Genomic DNA, 25,439 nt, shown 5'->3' with positions numbered 1-25,439 from the left:
CATATATATTATTTCATGCAGTGCGTGCTGTCTCCAATACGTGGGATGTACGTGTACTCCCTTGAAAAAACGCATAAGACGGCATTTATCAGATGCACATAATAAATTAAGTATCAGGTGTTCTGCAGCATCAAGACATTTTGCGTTATGCCATAATGGAGATACTTCAACATTTATAGTAACGGGCATAGAAAAAGTGTTGAAACCTCATAGAGGGGGTGATCATAGGAGAAAACTCCTTAATAGAGAAAGTTGGTGGATTTATACTTTAAATACACGTGTACCAGCGGGTTTAAATATCACACATGATTTGATGTATCATTATGAGTGATTATTTATAGATTATTATGTTTATGTTCCTTTTTTTTTTTTTCTCTTGGATTATTCACATTTATATGCATTGTTTCTATGCAATATGATTTTAACATGGTATGTGTGTTTAAATTTTTGATTAACCTAGCTCTGAACAGGTGCATAGCAGGACATGACATATAAATACCACTTCCTTGCTGTTTTTTTGCTATGCAATGATTAAGAACTTATAGTTTGAAACGCGTTTGCTGTTCCTCTCCAAGGTGGACTTTTAATATTTTTTGCCTGACCCAATAAAATATGGATTTTAGAAGATTTGTTCAGCTGGATCTTCCTGGTTCCTCATTGTTCGTCTGGTAGCACTCCTGGCTCCGTGCTGTTGATCTTCTAGGTGGGTGAGCTGATTTTTCCCTTTCTTTTTCTGACACTGTTTTGTTAAGTATATAATTCCACATGTGTTAATTCATAGTTTTGATGCCTTCAGTGTGAATGTACAATTTTCATAGTTATGAAAATACAGAAAAATCTTTAAATGAGAAGGTGTGTCCAAACTTTTGGTCTGTACTGTATAGATAGTGTAACAGAAAATTAGAGAGGGGACATCCATGGTATAGGCCATGGTTCATAAGTGCGGATGGTGTAGCAGTTATAGTTGATCATGATAGACTGTGTGGAGGTCACATACCATTGGAGGCTTATTTAGGTCATAATATGAACAGATATTAACCACTTCGCGCCAGAGCCTGTTTTTGCCTTCGTGACCGGGCCAATATTTACAATTCTGACCACTGTCACTTTATGAAGTAATTACTCTGGAAAACTTCAACGGATTCCCCTGATTCTGAGACTGTTTTTTCGGGACATATTGTACTTCATGATAGTGGTAAAATTTCTTCGATATCACTTGCGTTTATTTGTGAAAAAAACGGAAATTTGGTGAAAATTTTGAAAATTTTGCAATTTTCAAACTTTGAATTTTCATGCCCTTAAATCAGAGAGATAGGTCACAAAAATAGTTAATAAATAACATTTCCCACATGTCTACTTTACATCAGCACAATTTTGGAACCAAAATTTTTTTTTGTTAGGGAGCTATAAGGGTTAAAAGTTGACCAGCGATTTCTCATTTTTCCAACAAAATTTACAAAAACATTTTTTTTAGGGACCACATCACATTTGAAGTCACTTTGAGGGGTCTTTATGACAGAAAATACCCAAAAGTGACACCATTCTAAAAACTGCACCCCTCAAGGTGCTCAAAACCACATTCAAGAACTTTATTAACCCTTCAGGTGCTTCACAGGAATTTTTGGAATGTGGAAGAAAAAAATTAACATTTAACTTTTTTCACAAAAATGTTACTTTAGGCCCAATTTTTTTTATTTTCGCAGGGGTAACAGGAAAAAATGGACCCCAAAATGTTTTGTGCAATTTCTCTTGAGCGCGCTGATACCCCATACGTGAGGGAAAACCACTGTTTGGGCGCATGGCAGGGCTCGGAAGGGAAGGAGCGCCATTAGACTTTTTGAATGCAAAATTTGTTTGAATAATTAGCAGACGCCATGTTGCGTTTGGAGAGCTCCTGATGTGCCTAAACAGTGGAAACCCCCCACAAGTGACACCATTTTGGAAACTAGACCCCTTAGGGAACTTATCTAGATGGTGGTGAGCACCTTGAATCCCAAGGTGCTTCACAGAAGTTTATAATATTGAGCTGTAAAAATAAAATTTTCACAAAATGTTTTTTATCCCCTAATTTTGTATTATCATAAGGGTAACAGGAGAAATTGCACCATTAAATTTGCTGTGCAATTTCTCCTGAGTATGCCGATACCCCATATGTGGGGGAAAACTACTATTTGGGTACACTGCAGGGTTCGGAAGGGAAGGAGCGCCATTTGACTTTTTGAATGTAAAATTAGTTTGAATAATTAGCGGACGCCATGTCGCATTTGGGGAGCCCGTAATGTGCCTAAACAGTGGAAACCCCCCACAAGTGACACCATTTTGTAAACTAGACCCCTTGGGGAACTTATCTAGATGTGTGGTGAGCACATTGGGAGACATAATAAATAAATCAGTAGCAGGTGAAGAATTGGTTTTTATTTATTTTTTACGCCGTTCCTCGTGCGATATAAGTGATTAGACGACTTTATTCTTCGGGTCGGTGCGATTACAGAGATACCAGATTTATATCGGGTTTTTATGATTGACAGCTGTCACACACTAAAAGACGCTTTTTTTTGAAACATCTAGTTTTTGCATCGCCATATTTTGAGAGCTATAATTTTTCCATATTTCGGCGGACAGAGTAATGTGACACTTGTTTTTTGCGGGACGAGATGACATTTTTATTCGTACCATTTTTGGGTACGTGACATTTTTTGATCACTTTCTATTCCGTTTTTTGGGAGGTAAAATTAACAAAAACCAACAATTCAGGAATTGTTGAGTTTTTTTTTTATGCCGTTCTGCGTGTGGTAAAAGTGATAAGGCAGCATTATTCTTCGGGTCAGAACGTTTACAGCGATACTACACTTACTGTATATTTTTTTATGTTTTGGCGCTTTTACACAATAAAACAATTTTATAGAAAAAATATTTTTTTTGCATCGCTTTATTCTGAGCTATAACTTTTTTATTTTTCGGCTGATGGAGCTGTATGGCGGCTTTTTTTTTTGCGGAACAAGATGAAGTTTTCAGCGGTACCATTTTTATTTCCATTTTGCTTTTTGATCGCATTTTTTTCCACTTTTTGTTTGGCGATATAAGGAAAAAGCATAGTTTTTTGCTCCGTTTTTTATTTATTTTTATTATGGTGTGCACAGAAGGAGTTAATTAGTGTGACAGTTTTATAGCTCGGGTTGTTTCGGATGCGCCGATACCAAATATGTGTACTTTTTTTGTTTTTGCATAAATGTACGGATTTATCGGTTTAATATTTTATTTATTTTATGATTTTTTTTAACAGTTTGAAAACATTTTTTTTTACTTTTTTTTACATTTTTACTTAGTCTCTGTATGGGACATTAATTTTTATTTTTCTGATCACTGATCTCATGTAATGTAATAGACATATATTACATTGTATGAGACCACTGCTGAGAGTTTCACACTGTGTCTCCTGCTGGACTCAGCTTGCAGGCTGAGCCTAGCAGGACACCATATATGGCAGATCTGGAGGCGGTCATGTGACCTCCAGCTGCCATAACAACGCCAGGTCCTGGAAGGTATCAGGGGTCGGCGGAGAGGTAACTAGACGACCCCCTCTCCTCTTACTATCTTCTATATGCCGCGATCACTACAGATCGCGGCATATAGAAGACAGCAAAGGGTTAACATCACTGGGACCTGATCCAATCAGGTCCCGATGATGTTCCCTGTCAGAGCTATCGCTCTGCACTGCACCCGCAGTGCTTGCAGGACCCTGGGGGTCCTGAGCGCTGCAGGACCACCCACCATTTTTAAACGTCGGCGCTGCAGAGCCCAGGTAGCACCGACGTTTATCTACAGTGGGCGGTCGGGAAGCGGTTAAAAAGCCCTTTGCATAAAAAGAACGCTCTTCTTTTTAAGGGCACTGTGTGGGGAATGTGCTGCAAAAGACTAGAGAAGAGGGAGGTGTGCAGAGACCAGCTGTGGATGTGAAAAGTCATCACGTGATCTAGACAAGATGGAGATGAAAATAAAGACTACTTCAGAGAAGATGTAATCTATAAGGTACTTGGATGTAAATGTTTATTTGTGATATTGACTAATTCTCATCAGTACTGTAGTTCCTGTATGGTCCGCAGTCTGATGATGGCTGCTTGTTAAAGGACATCCTGGGAGTTGTAGGGTTGCAAGTTCATGTGATACAATTGTTTATGGGGCTGACTTACAATCAGTCAGCTTGGTTCTTGTATTCAAGTACTCTTGGTTTTGATCATGTATTTATGTACTTATGGTGACGTATTCAGGTACTGATGGTGGTTCTGGTGATGTATTCACGTAGTGATGGTGGTTCTGGTGACGAATATATGACCAGAATCATCATCACTGAATGAATACAGCAGCAGAACAACTATCACTGCATGAATAAGTCACTAGAATCGGAGTATATCACCAGAACCACCATCAGCTTTGTGCAAGCTGTATTTGTTGCATGACAAACTCAAAAACCATCAGACGTATCCCTTTATTTATGATGAAGGGCTGTTTATTTTCCATTGGTATTTGCCCAATGCTGGACACCTTAATTGAAATTAAACAGCCCCAATTATAGTTACGCTTTATTCGTTTCCATAACTATCCTTGGGTTCTACTTTTAAAATATAGGACGTCAGGGACAAATATTGCCATTTTTCCCCTGTATTGTGTAAATGGTCGGCAAAAATTTATTGAACTTTGAAATTGCGCTCCCCTGTTAAATCACATCCCTAAAGTGCACCACTTTTTTTTTTTTACTTCTGAAAACATTTTTGGGTGAAAAAGGTAACAATTCTAGTGGAAGTGGTTATCAGAGTTTGCTATGTTGCGAAGGGGGAAGGTGCATTATGGGTCCTGTTACCTTAGTCTCTGAGTCATTCCCTTGCTTTGGGGTGGGGACATGTAAAAAAAAATACTTCTTCCTTGGGCCTACATCAGCAGCTGGTTTACACACAGACTCGTGTCCTGTGTCCTGTGGAATGGCAAGCGCCCCCCCTGTCTCTAACATGGGCTTTTATAGGCCGGTCATATGGCACATGTTCTTCTAATTATGGTGCTGAACTAAAAATACACAAATATCACATGTCATCTAGAAACCCTAGCACGATGGCTGATGCAATCTTATGTATGGTACAGAATTCAGAATAAATATTAATTATGGATATTCATTTTAACAGGACACCATTGACTTCATCTGCCTAGGGCACCAAAATACCTTGTTCCAGCCCTGGACGAGGCACAGCTAAATCCATAAGGTCCCAACACTTATTTAGATTGTGAAAGGAGTGCTCCCTAAAATGGGATGGGCGTAACATGCTCACCACAATATTTCCATTTAGATGCAAAGAGGAGACCACAATGGGAAAGAAAGGAAGAACAAAATAAAGTATTGCCTAGGCTTGTGGAGAATCTGGAATAGCACGACTGGGTAACCAAACTGCAATAATTGCCACATATTTGGCATAGCCGGGTTCAGAAATGCCCGATCTATCAAAATATAAAAAGAATAAATCCAACCGGTAAACGGGGTAACGAGAAAAAAAAAAAAAAAAAATTAAAAACACAAGAACTACGTTTTTTTGGTCGCTGCAACATTGCAATACAAAAGCAATAACAGGATCAAACCATCGTATCTATCCCAAAATGCTGTAAATAAAAAACGTCAGCTCGGCGCACAAAGGTTAAGTTCTCACCTAGCCCCAGATCCCAAAAAATGGAGACGCTACGGGTCTCGGAAAATGGCGGCATTTTTAGAAAAAAAAATTTTTTTAAACAAACTTTAGATTTTTTCACCACTTAAAATAAAAAAGAACCTATACATGTTTGGTATGTACGAACTCGTAATGACCTGGAGAATCATAATTGAAGGTCAGTTTTAGCATTTAGTGAACATGGTAAAAAAAAAATCCCAAAAAACAATTGTGAAATTGCACTTTTTTTGCAATGTCACCGCACTTTGAATCCAATTTTTTCCCGTTTTCCAGTACACAATATGGTAAAAACCAGTCGTTCAAAAGTACAACTTGTCCTGCAAAAAACAAGCCCTCACGCGACCATATTGAAGGAAAAATAACAGTTATGGCTGTGGAGTCGGTAAGCCAAACCTCTGACTGCGACTCCTCAATTTTCATGCCACCAACTCCGACTCCCTCATTCATGGCTCCTGTTTAAGTGATAAATTTACTGGAGCACAGATTCATCTCAGCTAAAAGTCTAGACCCTTAGATCAGGAATAGGACAGACATTTATAGGACATTTCATAACTTACCCAAATTCTTATGAAAAAAATATTCCCCACAAACTGCATTGAACTACTGTACCCAATTTATTATATATTTTAGAAGTTGGAGTCGGTACATTTTATACCGACTCCACCAAAATGGACACAGACTCCACAGCCCTGGAAGAAGGAGAGCAAAAAATGGTAAAATCCCAAGGCCGTGAAGGGGTTAATGGTTCACCCCTTCAATGTGCCTCTCTCTAGTGAGAGGGAGCACTAGTGAGGAGCAGGCTGGAACCTGGGTGACCATTGGGTTGGTGGGTTACAGGAGAACTGGTACTTTTGTCCCACTTGGCAAAAAAAAACAAAAAAAACTTGTTTTCTTTGTTAATGGTTTCTAAAACCACAGGAGCATCAGGTGTCTACAGGCTATGCCATTCTTATAGCTCAGTTCCTACAAAGAAGGTATAGCAGAAAGAGCAAACACTTTTCTTTGCTCAGCAAGGTGGAAGTGACCTTCACAAAACAACAAATACTATATGTAGAAATAGAAATGGTAACCTAAAACATGCCAATACCAGAAGCAATAAAATGATATATGAACAGTCTAGACTATTACTTCACTAAAAAGCAGGTAGTCCACAAATTCCACTAATTCTAAGCAGGGACCAGCAGAAAAGTTGCCCGACTTTGATTATGAATGCATTTATGTGACAAGTGGCATTACACAAACAGTAACATACAATACTGTGAGGAACAGGTACAAAACACCCTTTTTCATGTTATTGTTGCCTCTTTTGACAATACTTACTTCAAGCATGATGGGCAAACACACGCATTTCTTAAACTTTTCCTTATTTTGTCGCAACCACACAATAGCAGTATAAGTGTCTGCAAACCTCTTCCGCAATTTTTCTTCTTTCAAATTTAACATATTATCAAACTGCTTTATTCGGTCAGATTTATCTGAAGGGGAAAGACAAGAATTCATCACTTCACAAACTTGGAAGGTAAAAATAACTAATATATTGTATCTGTGACCCAGAAAACAAGTCAGTGAAACAACAACTGACAAAGGCATGTTTTCACCTGTTGGAGTAAAAAAGGGGTTAATGTTTTCAGGTCTGCCACATCTCATAGGGTGTAATGTGTCTCATGAGAATACAGTGAAACAAAGAACTGCTGTTTGGTGTGACTAAGCAGGGTGAACACAAGCTATAAATTCTGATATTTGCCATCATGCGTGAGCAGCCTAAATTTATGCACAGAACGCCTATACTGACTAAGGGGATAAATTAAATGGACATTCCAACAAGGTTTGGAGATTGTTGGACATCACAAGCTGTGCATTTCTTATTCTCACTAGCCATAAAATGAATCCCAGAAACTTTTAAAAGAGAACCTGGTCAGTACGATTTTGTAATGTAATGTAAAGACATAGCTGTAACTGCACTGTCATACAGATTACATTCATACCTTTGGTGAAGAAATCAGCTTTGTTGTTGTTCCTTAATCACCATTTGAAGTTTTCTGCTAAATAGATTTCAGTGCACAGGGGCCGGACTGTACACTGTGTCTCCTCCTCCTGTCTGTATAATTCCCCATCCCTCTGCCTGCCACCGGTCATTGCTTTTTCAGTGTTTGAAATCTTGTGCCGGCATTGCAGTGGGTGGTGCGTGTGCACAGAGTTCCCAGATGGTCTACAATAAAATGGCGCAGTCATTGACGTGGGTGGCGCATGCAGTCACCTCTAAAAGATGTAATTGAGCAGAGAACTCAATCAGCGCACATGTCGCCCACGGCAATGACGGCACCAACACAAGATTTCACACAGATGAGGCCGGTCACTGAAAAAGCAGCAACCTGTGATTCAAAGACCAGAGGCAGGAGAGGAGGCTGGGAAATCACACACAGGGGGGAGAAGACCCTGTGCACCGAAATGAATGTATCAGAAAACTTCAACTGGTGCATAACGAAGAAAACAGATTTGATTACCAAATGTATCTATTTAATCTGCATTATAGCGCCTTTACAGCCATGTCTTTACATAACAAAACTGTGCTGACAGGCTCTCTTTAACCCCTTAGTGACTGAGCCAATTTTAATTTTGAAATCTGACCAGTGCCACTTTATGTGGTAACAACTCTGGAACACTTCAACAAATCCCAGTGATTCGGAGACTGTTTTTTTTATGACACATTGTACTTTATGTTAGTGGTAAGCTTAGGTTGATATGACTTGCGTTTATTTGTGAAAATATCGAAATTTTGGCAAAAATTTTGAAAAACGCACAATTTTCAAAATGTCAATGTTTATATCCTTAAACCAGAGAGTTATGCCACACAAAATAATTAATAAATAACATTTCCTACATGTCTACATTACATCATTTTTCAAACATCATTTTATTTTGTTAGCATGTTAGAGGGGTCAAAACTTTAGCAGCAATTTAAAATTTTTAAACAAAGTTACAAAACCTGTTTCTTTAGGGACCTAGTCAGATTTAAATGGACTTTGCGGGACCGATATATTGGAAACTCTCCAAAGGTGATACCATTTTAAAAACGGCACCCCTCAAAGACTTCAAAACTACTGTCAGGAAAAATTTTAACCCTTCAGGTGCTACATAGGAATTGATGCAAAGTCGAATGAAAAAAAAATATTAATTTTTACTCTAAAATGTTGCTTTAGGGTAAATTTTTTCACTTTTGCAAGGAATAGCACAAGAAAATGGACACCACAATTTGTTACCTAGCTTCTTCTAAGCGTGCTGATACCCCACATGTGGTGAGAAATCTGTCTGGATAAAAGGCAGGGCTCGGAAGGGAAGGAGCATCATTTGAATTTTGGAACACAAATTTGGCTGAAATAGCATGGCATCTCATTTGCACGGTCGCCAAGGCACCCAAACAGGAGAAATGCCCCACAACTGACCTCATTTTGGAAACTACACCCCTCAAGGATTTTATCCAGGGGTATAGTGAGCATTTTGAAATTTTTTTTCAACAAAAATGTTGCTATAGCCCCAAATTTTTCACTTTTGCAAGAGGTAACATGAAAAAGTGGACCACAAAGTTTGTTAACCACTTTTTTTCCTCTGAGCATCGGATATCTAACATGTAGTCAAAAAGTTCTGTATGTAAATTTGGCTGGAATAGATTGCAGACACAATGCCTTATTTGCAGAGTCCCTGAGGTACCAAACCAGCAGAAACCCCAACAAGTGACCCCATTCTGGACCCATCAAGGAATTCATCTAGGGGGTATTCAGCTTGTTGAACCAGTAGTTGCTTCATAGAACTTTTTAAAATGTGGATGTGAAAAGCAAATTTTTTTTTTTTTCTGCTAAAATGCCCCAAATTTTAATTTTCACAATAGATAACAGGAAAAAACGGACCCCATAATTTGTTATGCAATTTCTCCTGAACATGAAGAAAGCCCAAATGTGGTGAAAAACTGCTGTTTGGGCATATGGCAGGGCTTGGAAAGGAAAGAGCACTATTTGATTTGTGGAGCATAAATTTGTCTGGAATAGATTGTGAATGCCATGTCGCAGTTGCTGAGCCCCTGACATGCCAAAAAAGCAGAAACCCCCCACAAGTTACCCCATTTTAGAAACTAGACCCCTCAAGGAATTCAGCTAGGGGTGTATTGAGCATTTCTAAACCGCAGATGTATAAACAAAAAATTATTTTTTTCCACCACCAATACTGTTTTAGTATCCAATTTCTAATTTCCACGAGGGGTAATAGGAGAGAATGGACCTCATAATTTGTTATGCAATTTTTACCGAACATGGCAGTATCCCATATGTGGTGGTACACTACTGTTTGAGCATACATCCGGGTTCGGATGGGAAAAAGAGCTACTTGGCTTTTAGAACGCAGATTCTGTTTGAATAGATTATGGGTTCCATTAGCCGAGCCCCTGAGGTGCCAGATCAGCAGAACCCCCCCACCCCCCCCCCAAGTGACCCCATATTGGAAACTTCACTGTCTAAGGAATTCATCTAGGGGTGTAGTGAGTATTTTGAACCCATAGATGCCTCACAGAATTATAAAAACATTAGGACGTTGAAATATAACATTTTAGCAGTAAAAATGTAATTTTTGTATTTGCTGCAAATTTGTCAGTTACACAAGAGTTAATAGGTGAAAATGGATCCCACAATTTATTGCCCAATTTCTTCCGGTACGGTGATGCACCATGTGTCGTTTACGGGTGACATTTGCGGAGCCCTGAAGATGCCAGCAAAGCCAAAAAACCCCAAAAGTGACCCCATTGTAGAAATTGCACCTCTCATCTACGGCTGCAGTGACTATTCTGTAGCATCCACGCTGTGCTTTATTCTGGAGAATTGCAAATATGGCAGTTTAGTGCCCATACATTGTGCCCCTATACAGTGTAGCGCCCCCATACATTGTGCCCAGCTTTTGCTTCTGGCGACACGCACACCGTAAATTGTTAAGTGCTCTCTCCCCACTACAATAATGCCAAACATATGGCTGCTTACTGTGGTTTAGGCACAGTGGGGCTCAAGAAGAGGCATTTGGAATTGGGAGCGCAGAATTCACTGGATTTTATATGAGGGTGGAGTCACTTTTCTAGAGTCTTTGTTCTACCAGTAATGTGGGAACTAGGAGATACTCAGTTTGAGTAAAAAAAAAAGTTAATAAAAAGTGAGAAAAAATATTGAGCGTACAGAGATCTTTCTACTCCAGCACTCAAGCGTCTAGCAATGATAAGCTGTCATCCTCTACATTAGTGTTCCAACTCTAGTCCTCAAGAGCCACCAACAGGTCATATTTTCAGGATTCCTCTAGTATTGGATGGAGTGATGCGATTTTCACCTGGGCAATACTAAGGTGATCCTGAAAATTTGACCTGTTGGTGGCTCTTGAGGACTGGAGTTAGGGGTACACTGCTCTCCATCTAGAATAAAAAGAATCTCCCACGACCACAGAGAATCTTCACTATAAAAGCAATAATGTTTGGGTCCTTAAACAAGTTCAAGGAGGGCCTAGATGTTGTTTTTAAAAATATAATAGTGCAATTTATGGGTACTAAATTACAGAGATGTGACACTGATCCAGAATTTTTTTTATGTGCCAAAACTAGAGAAGGGAAGATTTTCTCCTTTCATGGGGAAATTGGCATCTGTCTTATGGGTGAGTTTGCCTTAATTGGGATCAATACGTTAGGATTATAGGCTTTGATGGAATTTTTTTTTTTCAACCTTTGCCATAGTATGCAATAGTACACCCTACAAAAAAAAAATAAAAATCAGCCACCTTTGCAAGCAGTTTACTGCCATGAGTGCATCATCTTAATTTGTGGCAAGCAGAAAACATCACTGCACCATAATGTGAGCAGTTACACATATTCATGCAGTGGAACGTGTATTAAAAACCTAGTATAGCATGATCCCATTGGAACACTACCTGATGTTCTGTCTGCAGGATGGTAGAATTAGGGCTCGCTCCCACTTGCGATGTGATTGGAAGAGTGCAATCCGATATATAAAAATAAAAAAATCAGATTGCACTTGGCCCAATGTTAACCTATGGGGCAGCTCACATCTGCGATTATTTTCTCATGGCAATTCAGCTTGCGAAAACAATCATAGCATGCTGCGACTGCACCAGGGAGTCGGATCGCACGCACCTACCTATATAAGTCTATGGTTGCGTGTGAAACATCGTTCTTAACTGTGATATTACCCGAGTGCAGTGTGATTCCAGCAGATGCCAGCTATGGAGGAGATGGTGAAATTAATTTCTCCGTCTCCTCCGCACCTGTGTTGAGATTCTCTCACGCGAGAAGATCGGAGCACAGAGGACTGACCCTCGGCTCATGCTCGCAGCAAAGCAGAGTTTCATTAGCATATCGCATGTGATGCTCTCGCACCGGATGCCATACGCTAATGTGTCTCTGGCCTTATATTGCTGTCCCTCCAATTCTTATTCGGAGCCGATGCTAATTTAAAGGGGTTGTTTGTGTAAATGATAAAAGCTTCAAAACTGGCAGAAATACTAAGTAATTAAGATATACTCACCCGTTTCACCTTTGTTTTTCCAGTGCCAAATGACCGATTCTCATGGCTGGTTTTCTGTTTATACTGGCTACAACATCACATCATCTATATCCTATATTACCACTGCAGCAAATCACTGACCTCAGGAATTTTGTGACGTAAACAGCTGAGGCTAGTAATTGGCTGCTGTGGCTACATAGAGGTCATAGGGGTATAAGGGTGTTGACAGCTACAGCCTATGTAAACCAAAGATCAGCCGTGAGAATGGGGAACGTGACACTGGAAAGACTAGGAATCTTATTTACAGATTTTAGTAGTATTGCTGCCTGTGTGCAGCTTTTTAATATATTTCGATAGTCCCTATAACACTTCAGGGGCATAATGCAGGTGCACACTGCATGTTAAAATCTTATGAATGGGCTACAGAATAAGCAAGGTATCTTCAATTCTTCAATTGATGCATTAAAAACAATTCCAATTCCTTTGTTTACTGGTGCCAAAGTGGCGGCACGGTTACAGAGAAGGTTGTCAGTCACTGACTGGTTGGTCTGAGGAGGGTCTCCAGCTTAGAAAGCACCGTGCTGATTGGCATGTTATGCACATTTGGGTCTTCTATGATCCAGTTGTTCAATATCCCTTCATTAATAGAAAAATTACACCCCAGCACGTAACAAGCAGAAAAGACGCTTTAAATATTATCGCCGTTTTTAACCATAATGATACCAAGAACAAAATATATGATTACCTCTCTTTTCTCCCTCCAAGTTTTGTCTTTCCAATCGTGCGTCACTCATGTCACTTTCAACATTCGACTTCTCATCCTGGATATTACGCAACTCTCTCGTAATAAAATCGATTTCTGGTTGTAGATTGTCCTGGTTAGCCATAGACTTCAGCTCATTTTGCCAGTCCTCAATCATCTTCCGAATGTTAAAAATCCTCTTTTGTCTGTCTTGTTCTTCATCTTTTCTCATTCTTAATCTTTGCTGAATTTCTTCTATCTGTTTTATTAACAGAGATGTTGAAGACTGTTAGATCCAGGACTTAAGATAATAAAGTGAGAATCAGATTGGACACAAACGTAGATATGGGAAGATTTGACCTCTTTATGAGATACTGACCTCTTTTTCTTTTTTTTCCACCAGCTCCTGTTTTTGTTTGCACTCCTGTGAGGTTTTCCTAATGTCAACTATCTGGAAGTCATAAGAGAAGAAAATCAGTAAACCTAACCCAATTTATTTTTCTGCTAAACATTAGGATATTCTGAATAGTTGTGCACAACCACTGTTGAAGTGAATGGACCTAGGTGATGCTGGCTCTCCCCACAATACAATATTCTTACTGGGGAACCAATGAGCTGATCATGCATTCTATAAACTGCAGGAAAGCTTGCTACTAGAGGAAGACTCTTCCCATAGGTGTTGTTTCAGGCAGAATACCTTGTTAAACATGATAGGCCTTATAGGGTGGTCACATACATGGCAGATCAGGGGGTCTTTGTTAGACCGCCAGCTGCCAAGGCAACTTTACACACAGCAACCACGCTGATGGGCTGTAAAAGATTACTGGGTCCTTAGGAGATGGGGTACATGCACACGATGTTTATTAGGCGGCAAACCCACCAAATTTGTCAAAAGGAAGGTGTCTTTTTCCAGCGTTTTTGGGTCAATTCCTGAGTGCCAGTGGATTTTTTTGGTTTTTTTGAGCGTTTTCCCATTGTGCTTGAGGCATCTATTTTACTGGTTTCCCAATAAACAGCTAGCGGTATTTGAAACAAAAACGCTGGCAAGACGCTAAAAAAAAAAAAAAAAAAAAACAAAAAAAAAACACCCGGCGTCTTTATAGCCTTCCAATTGACTTGTATTGTAAATGGAAAGAGCAAGAAACTCCTGAAGAATATTCTTTTAACCACGGTGTGTTTGGAAACCGGAAGTGGTGAAAAGTTGCTTGAATAACTGAACAGCAAATCGCTTCTACATAGAAATACAGATCTTTGTTGATTTGAGCGTTTAATTAGCACATACTCATGTCGGGTGGACATACCCTTAAAGTTGTCCACTACTTGGACAACTCCTTGTCATACCCCACGCTTAGCCACGATAAAATAAAAAAAGCGCCATTCCAGCGGCGTCAGCCCTCACAGTCCCCAGGGCTCCCGTGCTGTTGTTGTGATACGTGACCTTGGTGCCCAATCAGCACTGGCATCTCTGTCTCCGCCTCATGTCGAATTGAATATGAAGAGAAAGTCAGAGATCAGCAGCAACCTGGACTTCCTCTTCATGTTCTATTCAACTGAAGGCGGGGAGAGTGAAGCCAGCGCTGATTGGATGCCAGGCTCACATGTCATAACCGCAGGAGAGCCCCAGGAATGCGAGTGCTGACACCACTGGAACGACGCCGGCACTGGAGGTGAATATATCCTTTTATATTTTATCGGGGCCAAACATTTAGATCAAGAAGTGGTTGTCCTAGTAGAGGACAACCCCTTTAAACCGACAAATTTGAAGTTGTCGACCACTGCAGAAGGGTGTCTGATATATAGGTTACTACTGACACAGGCTGCTGATGCTACCGGCATACCTATTGGGACCGTACCATCACAATGCCATAAAACTACCCCCTCTCAACACTAATCTAAAGCGCAGGGAAAAGGGGTTAATTCATCAAAAAAGTTTTAGTTTTCTACATCCAGTGTGAAATTCTCACCTTCTCTCTCATTCGGCCATCAATTTGCTTATGTTGCTTGTCATACTTTTGAAGGTTTTGATTAAGTGGTGCTAGTGATTCTTGTTTTTGCTTTAGTTCTTCTTTCACGCCATCACGCATTTCCTTTACTTTCTCATATTCCTGCCGCACATGTTCATACTCCTGGCAAAGCAGTAAAAAAAAAAAATGCATTAACAAACGTGTTTTGTATCACTTCTGTCATAGTGATAAAGAAAATATGGGGAATTTACTAATAGATAATAGGGTTTGCTATTCAGGAAACTGACACATTGTATATACAGAGCTGTGCTTCCATAACCCATTCATGGTCGGGAGATTTTTCGTTTTTGCCTCCCCTTTCCAAGAGCCGTAACTTTATTTTCCCTATTAGCTGCATGAGGGCTTGTTTTTTGCTGAACGAGGTTTTATTTTGAATGATACCTTTCATTTTAAAACACAATGTGCTGCAAAATGGGGGAAAAAAATTCAAGTGTGATGAAATGATGAAAAACAAACACATAATTCTGCCATTATTTTTTGGGTGCTTTTACAACGTTTAATGGGGAAAAAAGGACTTGGAAACACGATTCTTCATTCTTACGGCGATACCAGTTTTCTAAAAATATTTTTAAGTGGTAAAAAAAAAAAAAAAAATTCTAAAATTAATTTTTTTTTATTGTGTCTTGTAACATTTTGATTTTTGAGGGCTTGCTTTTTGCGTGCCAAGCTGACGTTTTAATTTTGAGGCACATACCATGTTTTGGTCATTTTTTGAGGGGGTGGAGTTGTGTTGACTGAAAAAAATGCAACTCTGGAGTTTCGATTTTTCTTTTCTCTTTACAGCCTAAATCATACAGATAAATTAATTTAATATATTGATAGAATTTATATGGACATGGTGATGTTTATTTCTTTTATTTCTTTATTTTTAAAGAGGGGAAAAAGAAGAGCGATTGAAATTTTTATATTTTTAAAAACATTTATTATTTTTTAAGTCATCTTATCTTCTGATCAATGTTCTATATTCTGCAATATAACAGTGGCTGTGCATCACAAGGGTAACGACATGGCAGGCAGCAGGCCTTCGACTGCCAGAACAATCCATCTGTGGGGCAGATTGCTTGAACCATGCGCTTTAAATGCTGCAATCAGAAATTAACAGCATCATTTAAGGTGATAACATCGGCAATTGTAGCCGAGCTAAGCTCCGATCGCTGCTGTTACAGGCAGAAACTAGTTGTGTAACACAACTAACATATCCCAACCTAAATACAAGCTCAGGTACTGAGCAAATTCTTTAAATAGGCAGCAGATATTGGATGACTCAGTAGGTCCCATGTCAAAAATTGCTTTTTTCAATGAGGTGCTTGCAGCCCACAGCAGTTTCCAGGCATCTAAGATGACAACTTCTACTATTTCTTATTTGTCCCTCCTGGACGCATGCATGGATGGATGATCTACGCATGCTCCAAGGATGCCGTCAACTATCTAAAGCCTCTTGTGAATGGCACACATGGTGATGTGTTCTCCACTGGAATAGGTGGACTGAAAGAGCATGTGCATCATGTCATGAAGCAGCAAATGTTAGTCCCAGACTCATGTGACGAGAGCAGTAATAAAAGAAACTTCAACTTCGGTAAACTTTTGTGGGAGATTTTCTTGTGCAGTCCAAGGCAACCCCATTTAGAAGAAAGGGAAAAAAAAAAAAAAGAAAAAAAAAAAAACTACCTTTTTTTTATTAAATTTTAAACTGGATAGAGCGAGAAAGGTTAAGGATGGACACACCTGTAAAATCTATGAAAATGCAGACTACGTTCTGTTCACAACCCATTCATGATATACAGCAAGAGTATGCCGTATACTGGTATACTTGACCAGGGGCCACAACAGTGAAAATAAACCCAAAATGGGAAATTGCTGCCTGCAGCACTTTTTGGTACAGACAAGAAGAAATATAAAGGGATGCTTACATCTATGCTCAGGAAATAAGTCAGGCGCCATGCCGAATGTGTTCATATACTGAGACTGGAACAGTGCCTGAAAGGCAAACTTACCACCCAAGGGCGTTTCCTTTCCAGCATCTCTATTTTATCAAGGTGACGCTTCTTCACATAGTATCTTTCAACATCTTGCTTGTATCGTTCACTTCCTTGCTTCTGTTTCTCCAAATATTCTTCTTTGCTTTTACATGAATCCTGAAAGATCAGAATAAATATATCAATTTGGCACTAATATAACGAGTATTGACCAGAACAAGCCATGATATCAGAATGGTCTAAGACATAATGATACTAGACCTCATAATTAAAAATCAAATCAGAAAAAAAAGTCTATTTTAGGTTTTCGAGCTCCAGCAGCTCCACCAAGAAATTCAATGCTGTCCTCTACTAGACGGCAGGTGTCACACCAGACACACAATTGATGGAAAGGAGAGAAGAGGGGTTGGGATGAGTGGAGAACAGGGAGGACGGGCACCAGAGCCCAATCTGCTCTGCCCCTAGGCACATACAATTAGGTTTTCAGGGTGTTACAACAGAAAGAACAAGGCAGTTGTATGGGCAAAGTATCCAATAGTAAACCGATACAGTAGGATGTGTGACAGCTCTCCTCTGGCGAAATACATTGGGAGCTCTCCTGTAGTATGTCGACTACATGGCCTGCATAACATGCTGAAACTGGACACACAATGGAGCAGATTTTCCACTCAGGACAGCATAAACTTATAAAGGAATATCTTAACCCCTTCCCGTCCTCTGCCGTACGTGTACGGCACAGCGCAGACGTATTTCCGTAAATTGCCGTACATGTACAGCACGATGATTGTGCCGCTTACAAGTAAAGCTGGCAAAATCATCAGTGGGTGTCTATATATCATAGCTGACTCACTGATGTAATGGTAGCAATTGGTGCCTCCACAGATCTCGGCCATTTAACCCCTCTGATGCTGCTGTCAATAGCCGCAGAAGCACCTGCTTATTTGAGTGGGGCTCCCTCTTTGTCCCCATTGGCACCCGGCGATTGTGAGGTACCAATGGAAGAACACAGCCTACATCAGCCAGGAAAGACGTGAGCTAGAGACAGTTATTGAATCTGCCTCAGTGTAGTCACCAATGTTGATGATTGACACCAGGGGAGAAAGATTTCTCACAAAACCCGCAGGATTTCCTAGTACCACCAGAGTGAAGGAGAATCCTGAAGTCTCATGCACACATTGCTCATTTGTGACTTGCAGATTTTGTGCAGATATACAGTGCATTGTGAAAGTATTTGGCCCCCTTGAACTTTTCTACCTTTTGCCACATTTCTGGCTTCAAACATAAAGATATAAAATTCTAATTTTTTGGAGAAGAATCAACAACAAGTTGGACACAATCGTGAAGTGAAAAGGAATTTATTGGATATTTTAAACTTTTTTAGCAAATTAAAAACTGAAAAGTGGGGCGTGCAATATTATTCGGCTCCCTTGAGTTAATACTTTGTAGCGCCACCTTTTGCTGCGATTACAGCTGCAAGTCGCTTGGGGTATGTCTCTATCAGTTTTGCACATCGAGAGGCTGAAATTCTTGCCCATTCTTCCTTGCAAAACAGCTCGGGCTCATTGAGGTTGGATGGAGGGCGTTTGTGAACAGCAGTTTTCAGCTCTTTCCACAGATTCTCGATTGGATTCCGGTCTGGACTTTGACTTGGTCATTCTAACACCTGGATACGTTTATTTTTGAACCATTCCATTGTAGATTTTGCTTTATGTTTGGGATCATTGTCTTGTTGGAAGATAGATCTCCGTCCCAGTCTCAGGTCTTTTGCAGACTCCACAGGTTTTCTTCCAGAATAGTCCTGTATTTGGCTCCGTCCATCTTCTCATCAATTTTAACCATCTTCCTTGTCCCTGCTAAAGAAAAGCAGGCCCAAACCATGATGCTGCCACCACCATGTTTGACAGTGGGGTTGGTGTTTTGAGGGTGATGAGCTGTGTTGCTTTTACGCCAAACATATCATTTTGCATTGTGGCCAAAAAGTTAAATTTTGGTTTCATCTGACCAGAGCACCTTATTCCACATGTTTGAGGTGTCTCCCAGGTGGCTTGTGGCAAACTTCAAAAGAGACTTTTTATGGATATCTTGCCACTCTTCCATAAAGGTCAGATTTGTGCAGTGTACGACTGATTGTTGTCCTATGGACACACTCTCCCACCTCAGCTGTAGATCTCTGCAGTTCATCCAGAGTGATCATGGGCCTTTTGGCTGCATCTCTGATCAGTCTTCTCCTTGTTCGAAATGAAAGTTTAGAGGGACGGCCAGGTCTTGGCAGATTTGCAGTGGTCTGATACTCCTTCCAGTTCAATAGGATCGCTTGCACAGTGCTCCTTGAGATGTGTAAAACTTGGGAAATCTTTTTGTATCCAAATCCGGCTTTAAACTTCGCCACAACAGTATCTCGGACCTGCCTGGTGTGTTCTTTGGTCTTCATGATGCTCTCTGCACTTGAAACAGAACCGAGACTATCACAGAGCAGGTGAATTTATATGGAGACTTGATTACACACAGGTGGATTCTATTTATCATTACCAGTCATTTAGGACAACATTGGATCATTCAGAGATCCGCACTGAACTTCTGGAGTGAGTTTGCTACACTGAAAGTAAAGGGGCCGAATAATATTGCACGCCCCATTTTTCATTTTTTATAAAAAGTTTAAAATATCCAATAAATTCCTTTCCACTTCACAATTGTGTCCCACTTGTTGTTGATTCTTCCCAAAAAAATTTGAATTTTATATCTTTATGTTTGAAGCCAGAAATGTGGCAAAAGGTAGAAAAGTTCAAGGGGGCCAAATACTTTCACAATGCACTGTAAATCTGTAGCATGTTAATTATCAGCTGTTTTACTGCAGATTTCACCCTTACTAATGAGTGGGGAAAAATCTGCACCAAAAACTCATGTAAAATACGCAGCGTTTTTCCTACCAAGAGATGAAGAAATGGTGCAGATATTGCTATAAATTAAGTATTTGCAGTAGAAAGGGTATGTGCACACCAAGTCCAAGTGGGCATTACCACATAGATTTCATTGGGGTGTGTGTATTTGTTCCTCTTTCTGATGCTGACCAATCATATGAACCACACACAACACACTGGGGAAACGACTCAACCCTACAATAGCTTGAGTGTGAGATCTATTAACATTCTGCTCTCCTCACTGCAGTGTGATGATGTGCTGGAGGACAGCAGACCAGAGTGTGATTAACCGACAGCTTTTAGCTCTCATCTCTGGCAGTTAGTGTGGGGGGAGGGGGGGCAGTACTGCAGAGTTGGGTCACATTACAAACACTTCTACTAAATCTCCTCTCATAGTGCTGCCAGCTCTGCTAATCATAAGCAGGCATCCACATACAAGGAGGGTGTGGGGATACAACCCCACAATAGTTTAGAACAGGCTGAGACATAATGAGTCTGTTCTCACAGCAGTGTGTTGGAGCACAGTAAACCTGAGTGTGATTAACAGCTTTCATTTACAGCAATCAAAATGGGGGAACGGAAATACAGCAGAGCAGGGAGCACTACACTTGCGTTGGTAATACTAAAGTGTATTTGGTCCTGCCAACAAAGCTTAATTGAATTTGAGAGGAGAGCTACTAGAAGGGTTTACAATGAGACTCATCTCTGGCAGCACTGAACACCCCCCCTCCCCCACATTGAATGCCAGAGAGGAGAGTTGAAAGCTGTCAGTTAAAGGGAATCTGTCACCAGGTTTCTGCTACAGCATCTGAGAGCAGCATAATGTCGAGAGAGACACACTGATTCCAGAATGCATCACTTTGTATACTGGGTGCAGAAGTTGTGATACAATCAGAATTTTTAGATGTAGCAGACCTCAGAAAGCTAACCCCACCCAAATCAAAGCTTTCTGTGTACATTGAACTTTGATAATGAGCTGCTTATCAAATGAGGGGGCGAAGTTCCACAACTGCTCACACAAGCACCAGTCCTGCAATGATAATATCCTGTCGATAAAACCTCCATTGTAAGTAAATAACATCACAAAGCCTGATAAGTGATACATCATTGAAATTTGTGTTCAGACCCCATCTCCTGCGGTCTTCAGATTACATAGCAACCACCTGCTGACAGATTCCTTTTAATCACACTCAGGTCTGCTGTTCTCCAGCACATGTCATCAGTCTGCAGTGAAGAGAGCAGACTGTTTCTGTGAATGCTACTGTGGGGACATTTTCCTCTTTCCCCAGTGTGTTGCTGCCTGCTTATGACTGGTCAGCATCAGAAACACGAAGAAGTGCATGTCTCTAGTGAAATGACTCTGGTAATGCCCACAAAGTGCCAAATATTTTGATTGCCAATATCACTGCAACAGAGACACGAAATTCATATAAAAACAAGAAATGTTTTATTCTACTCTCCAGTGCCTAATATATCATGTGTGTAGTTGAAAAGTTCTCTTTAAAAGACTTATTACTAGACTGGGGCTGCCCTTTTTATTTAATACAAGAGTGGGCAGCAATAGACTGGTGATTTTTCTAAATAGAAGTTACTTACAGAAGTATGTAGAATACTACCCCAAAGAGGCCCGACTTTATAGAAAAAGTCAGGTCTGAAATTCCGGGTTGTGGGATCCCAAGATGTAGAGCGGGGTCATACAATGGACCCTCTTGCCGAGAAAGCTTGATATCTTGCTTTTTGCAAAAACTCAGCACTGCAGCATTGTTTACTAAGTGGTGATGGCACTGTAACCTCTCCAAGGATGTTATTGTTCCGTCACCACTAAGTGAACAATCTGGCAACGCTAGGTTAGTGGAAAAAAATAGTTCTTGCGCTTTCACTGCAAGAGGGGAAGTGAAATGTCTGGAATCCTGCTCTGCAACAACCCAAAGATTCGGGCCTTATTTTTCCATGGAAGTTGGGCTCTTCTGGGGGACATTGGGGTTGATAAGTATTTTAAAGTTATAAATGTTGCAGAAAAGTTGTTGTAAAAATGAAGTTAACCTTTAGTTTCACTCCTAGCTTTTGTTTGATACAGCAGAATTTAAAGTGTGAGCAAGTCATCAGTCCTATTCACTGCTATGTCAGTCCGCTTCTCGGTCATTGCCAAGGCATACGAAGAAACAGGGGCTGGAATACATATTGAATCGAGCCAGTCATCCAGTCCCCTTCAAGCATAGCACGGATATGCCAATATAGGAAATTCACTCCCGACGACCACAAGCCGTAAGTGGAGCTGTAGGAACTCAGGACATGTACTGATATTTTGAGATTTGAAATGCTGGTTCAATTATGTTTTTATGCTCTATATAGTTAGATTTTCACGTCCAAATGGACATGCCACTTTCCATTAGGATGTGTAAGGGCAGTGATTATTCACAATTCCCATTAGAATGTAGCTTAGCAGCACTCAATTATTCCACCTGCTAGCATAGATTTAGAAGAGGGAATCGAGTGCTGCCAGTGTTTGCAGCAACTCAGTGAGCGCTTTATTTGCCGCAGACAAAGTGACTGAGGCAGTCTATTAGACAGCTCGTCTATGTAATGCAGACAGCCAAGATAATGCTCTGTACTGCATATGTAGTACAGAATATTACCAATGTGATCAGGAGCTCGTGTTCAAATCCCCTTGTGGGACTAGTAAAATTTGTAAAAAAAATAAATACATTTTAAGTGTTGTAAAAAAAAAAAATTTAAAAATGCAATTTTTCAGAATAATAAAAAAAAAAAACACACCTAAAAAAATATATACATCTGGTATCACTGTGTATGTAATGGCCAGTACAATAAAAAGATATAAATATTTTTTATCCTGCATAGTGAACACCACATTGCATTCTTCCTCACAGAAAATGAAAAATGTTACGTAAAAAATATTATTGAACTGTGTACTCCAAAATATGAAAGAAATATGGCTCTCTAAATATGATGCAGGGGAAAAAATATATATAATTTTTTTAATAATTATGTTTTACTACTTTTCCACAAGAGGATTGTGCATCACTGTAATTGGATCAACCGGTATTAGCTATATCTCCATTTATCCCACACACAGAATGAAAAAAAATAAATAAAAAAATACAAATACAGAAAATCAATGCCAACATTGCATTTTTTTTAATTAATGCCCCTGCACAAAAATATAAATAAAAAGTGATCAAAGACCAATAAGAGCCCCAAAATGGCATCAATGAATAATATAAGCTCTCAATTCTGTCGACAGAAAAATAAAAGTTAGGGGGCCCAGATAATGATGACCTTGAAAAAAAAAAGTGTAAATTTTTGTTTAGCAAATGTGGGAAAAATCAAAATGAATTTGATATTCTCAATATCGTATTCACCAAAAGAAAAAAGTGGCAAGTTAATTATACTGAATGATGAGAGGTACTGGATTTTTTTGAAAGAATTATTGATTTATTTTTTTTGGTTAATTTCACTTAACAAAAAATGATCAAAAAAAGTCACATGTAACCCGAAAATGGGACCCATGGAAACTACATCTTGTCACACATAAAATAATCCCTACATAACGCTGTTGTTGGGAGACTACCCTTAGGGTATGTGTGCAAGATGCGTACCAGCCTGCGGCCCGACGCTGCGGAATGGCTGACGGCGGCTTCCTCTCTTTATGCAAATTAGCGGCACCATTTTTTTTTTTTTCCCACCTGCGGACTTTCCTCATAGAGGTTAGGTCTATGGGGAAAGTCCACATGCGGACCTTCAAGAGAAATTGGTATGCTGCGGTCAGGAAACGCGCCGTATGTCAGTGTCCGCGGGTGAGCCGCAGGTGCACAGACGCATAGTGGACATGGGATTTCTAGAAATCCCATCCACTATGCTGTAACATCTGGACGCTGCGGGTTTGACGCTGCATAAACACACAGCATCAAACCCGCAGCGGCTCCCTATTGTGTGCACATACCCTTAAAGTTATGACTCTCAGAATATGACTACACAAAACAAATTTTTTTTTTTTCAAACAAAATATTCATTGTATAAAAGTAATAAGGCAAACACATTAAATTTGGCATCACCATAATTGTGCTAACCCACAGAACAAAAACACTATTTATGCAAAAAAAGAAAACCATAAAACATAAAAAAATATTGCATTTTTTTCCCTCATAAAGAGTTAATAAAAGTTTGTTATTAGGCTGTGTGTACCCAAACATGGTGCTACCGACAGATATACCGGTAAGTCTTTCTGCAAAAAATAAAATAAAATTAGTCTTCATACTACTAAAAAAAAAAAATAAGAATGATATGGCTCCTGGAACAGGACATGAAAAAAAAAAAAAATGTGTGGAAAGTAGGTTTGATCCTTAAGGGTTACACATATCCGGTAACAACATATGGCATAGAAAAAGTGTATGAACATAACCATTTTACATAGTACACCCCTAAAATATAACTTTTAATATAGATATTAAAATAGTTCCAATACAAAAAAAAAATCCCACCAAAAACTAGTGAAGTGCAAAACAACCATATAGATATATTCATTAAAAAAATGACAAAACCAGCCAAGGAAAAATAATCCTTAGATTGGTGTGACTTGGTCACAATAATAAGTTATACAGTAGCCAATATACAAAAGGATGTTACCCTCGACTGGAGTACCAAAGGTTAAAGGATGTTTGGGACACTGGAAAAGGTGGAGAAGATGCTAACCCTAGTGTCCCTTATAGTGACCCTTCCTGGCCGCAGACGTTGGCCCCCTAGTAACAACATGGCAATGGAGTCTTGCTCACAAGTCGTCTGTCCCTATATTCTTTATTTGGAAGTAACCATAGGATAAATATTATATACTGTATCTATCATTTATTATTGTTTATTATTTATTATACTCGTATCTAAATGCTTGTTTTGCAGTTCACTAGTTTTTGGTGGGATTTTTTTGTATTGGAATTCTTTTAATATCTATATTAAAAGTTATATTTTAGGAGTGTACTATGTAAAAGGGGTTACACGAATCTAAAGAATTTTTTTTTTTTTTTTTTTTAAAGTGAACCCCTTAAAAGAAAGAAGTATTGTACCTCAAGTTCCTTCTCATTTTTCCTGAAGTTTTTAAGTTCACAGTGATAGTTGTACATCTCTGGAGGTCCAATGGACTTCTCGGTTGCTTCAAGCAGCTCTATCTTAGATAATTTGGCAAATTCCCCAACTTTATCCTGTAAAATGTTACAAAGTTGAAAGCGATAAGAACACACAGCAACAGACCTAAACTGTTGCACCTGGCCCCAATTGTAAAGTCCCCCATACACATTAGACTAACACAGGACGCTCCCGCCGATAGTCTAATGTGCATTGGTGCCTCCTGACTGTTCCCGGATAGGTGTCGGTGAACAGAAGGATCCGGCATTTATAATTTCGGAACTGCTGCTCTTCTTGTTCTCAAAGAGCTATGGCGCTGCCAGACTTCTCCATCATAGATAACACAGGAGAACTTGGCAGAGTGAGCGCTCCTCTGTATGGGAGAGTCAGGAGAGA

General features: G+C 39.6%; 1 protein-coding gene across 2 annotated transcripts in view; it reads right to left on the bottom strand.

Moving 5' to 3' along the window:
• The window catches only part of SMC5 (structural maintenance of chromosomes 5), a 140,726-nt gene that overhangs the window by 101,985 nt on the left and 13,302 nt on the right, over positions 1 to 25,439 (bottom strand). For both annotated transcript variants that reach the window (XM_073670264.1, XM_073670274.1), the window contains exons 5-10: positions 24,986 to 25,120; positions 17,011 to 17,151; positions 14,957 to 15,118; positions 13,372 to 13,443; positions 12,996 to 13,251; positions 7,029 to 7,183 (exon numbers count right to left, since the gene is read on the bottom strand). In XM_073670264.1, coding sequence (XP_073526365.1) covers positions 7,029 to 7,183; positions 12,996 to 13,251; positions 13,372 to 13,443; positions 14,957 to 15,118; positions 17,011 to 17,151; positions 24,986 to 25,120 — 921 coding nt within the window. The remainder of the gene's footprint in view (positions 1 to 7,028; positions 7,184 to 12,995; positions 13,252 to 13,371; positions 13,444 to 14,956; positions 15,119 to 17,010; positions 17,152 to 24,985; positions 25,121 to 25,439) is intronic.

The sequence above is a fragment of the Phyllobates terribilis genome, unplaced genomic scaffold (genome assembly GCF_046119375.1).
Source record: "Phyllobates terribilis strain yellow unplaced genomic scaffold, ASM4611937v1 Scaffold_1__5_contigs__length_1240528914, whole genome shotgun sequence".
Taxonomy (NCBI): domain Eukaryota; kingdom Metazoa; phylum Chordata; class Amphibia; order Anura; family Dendrobatidae; genus Phyllobates; species Phyllobates terribilis.
This window is presented reverse-complemented; position numbering and strand designations above follow the sequence as displayed.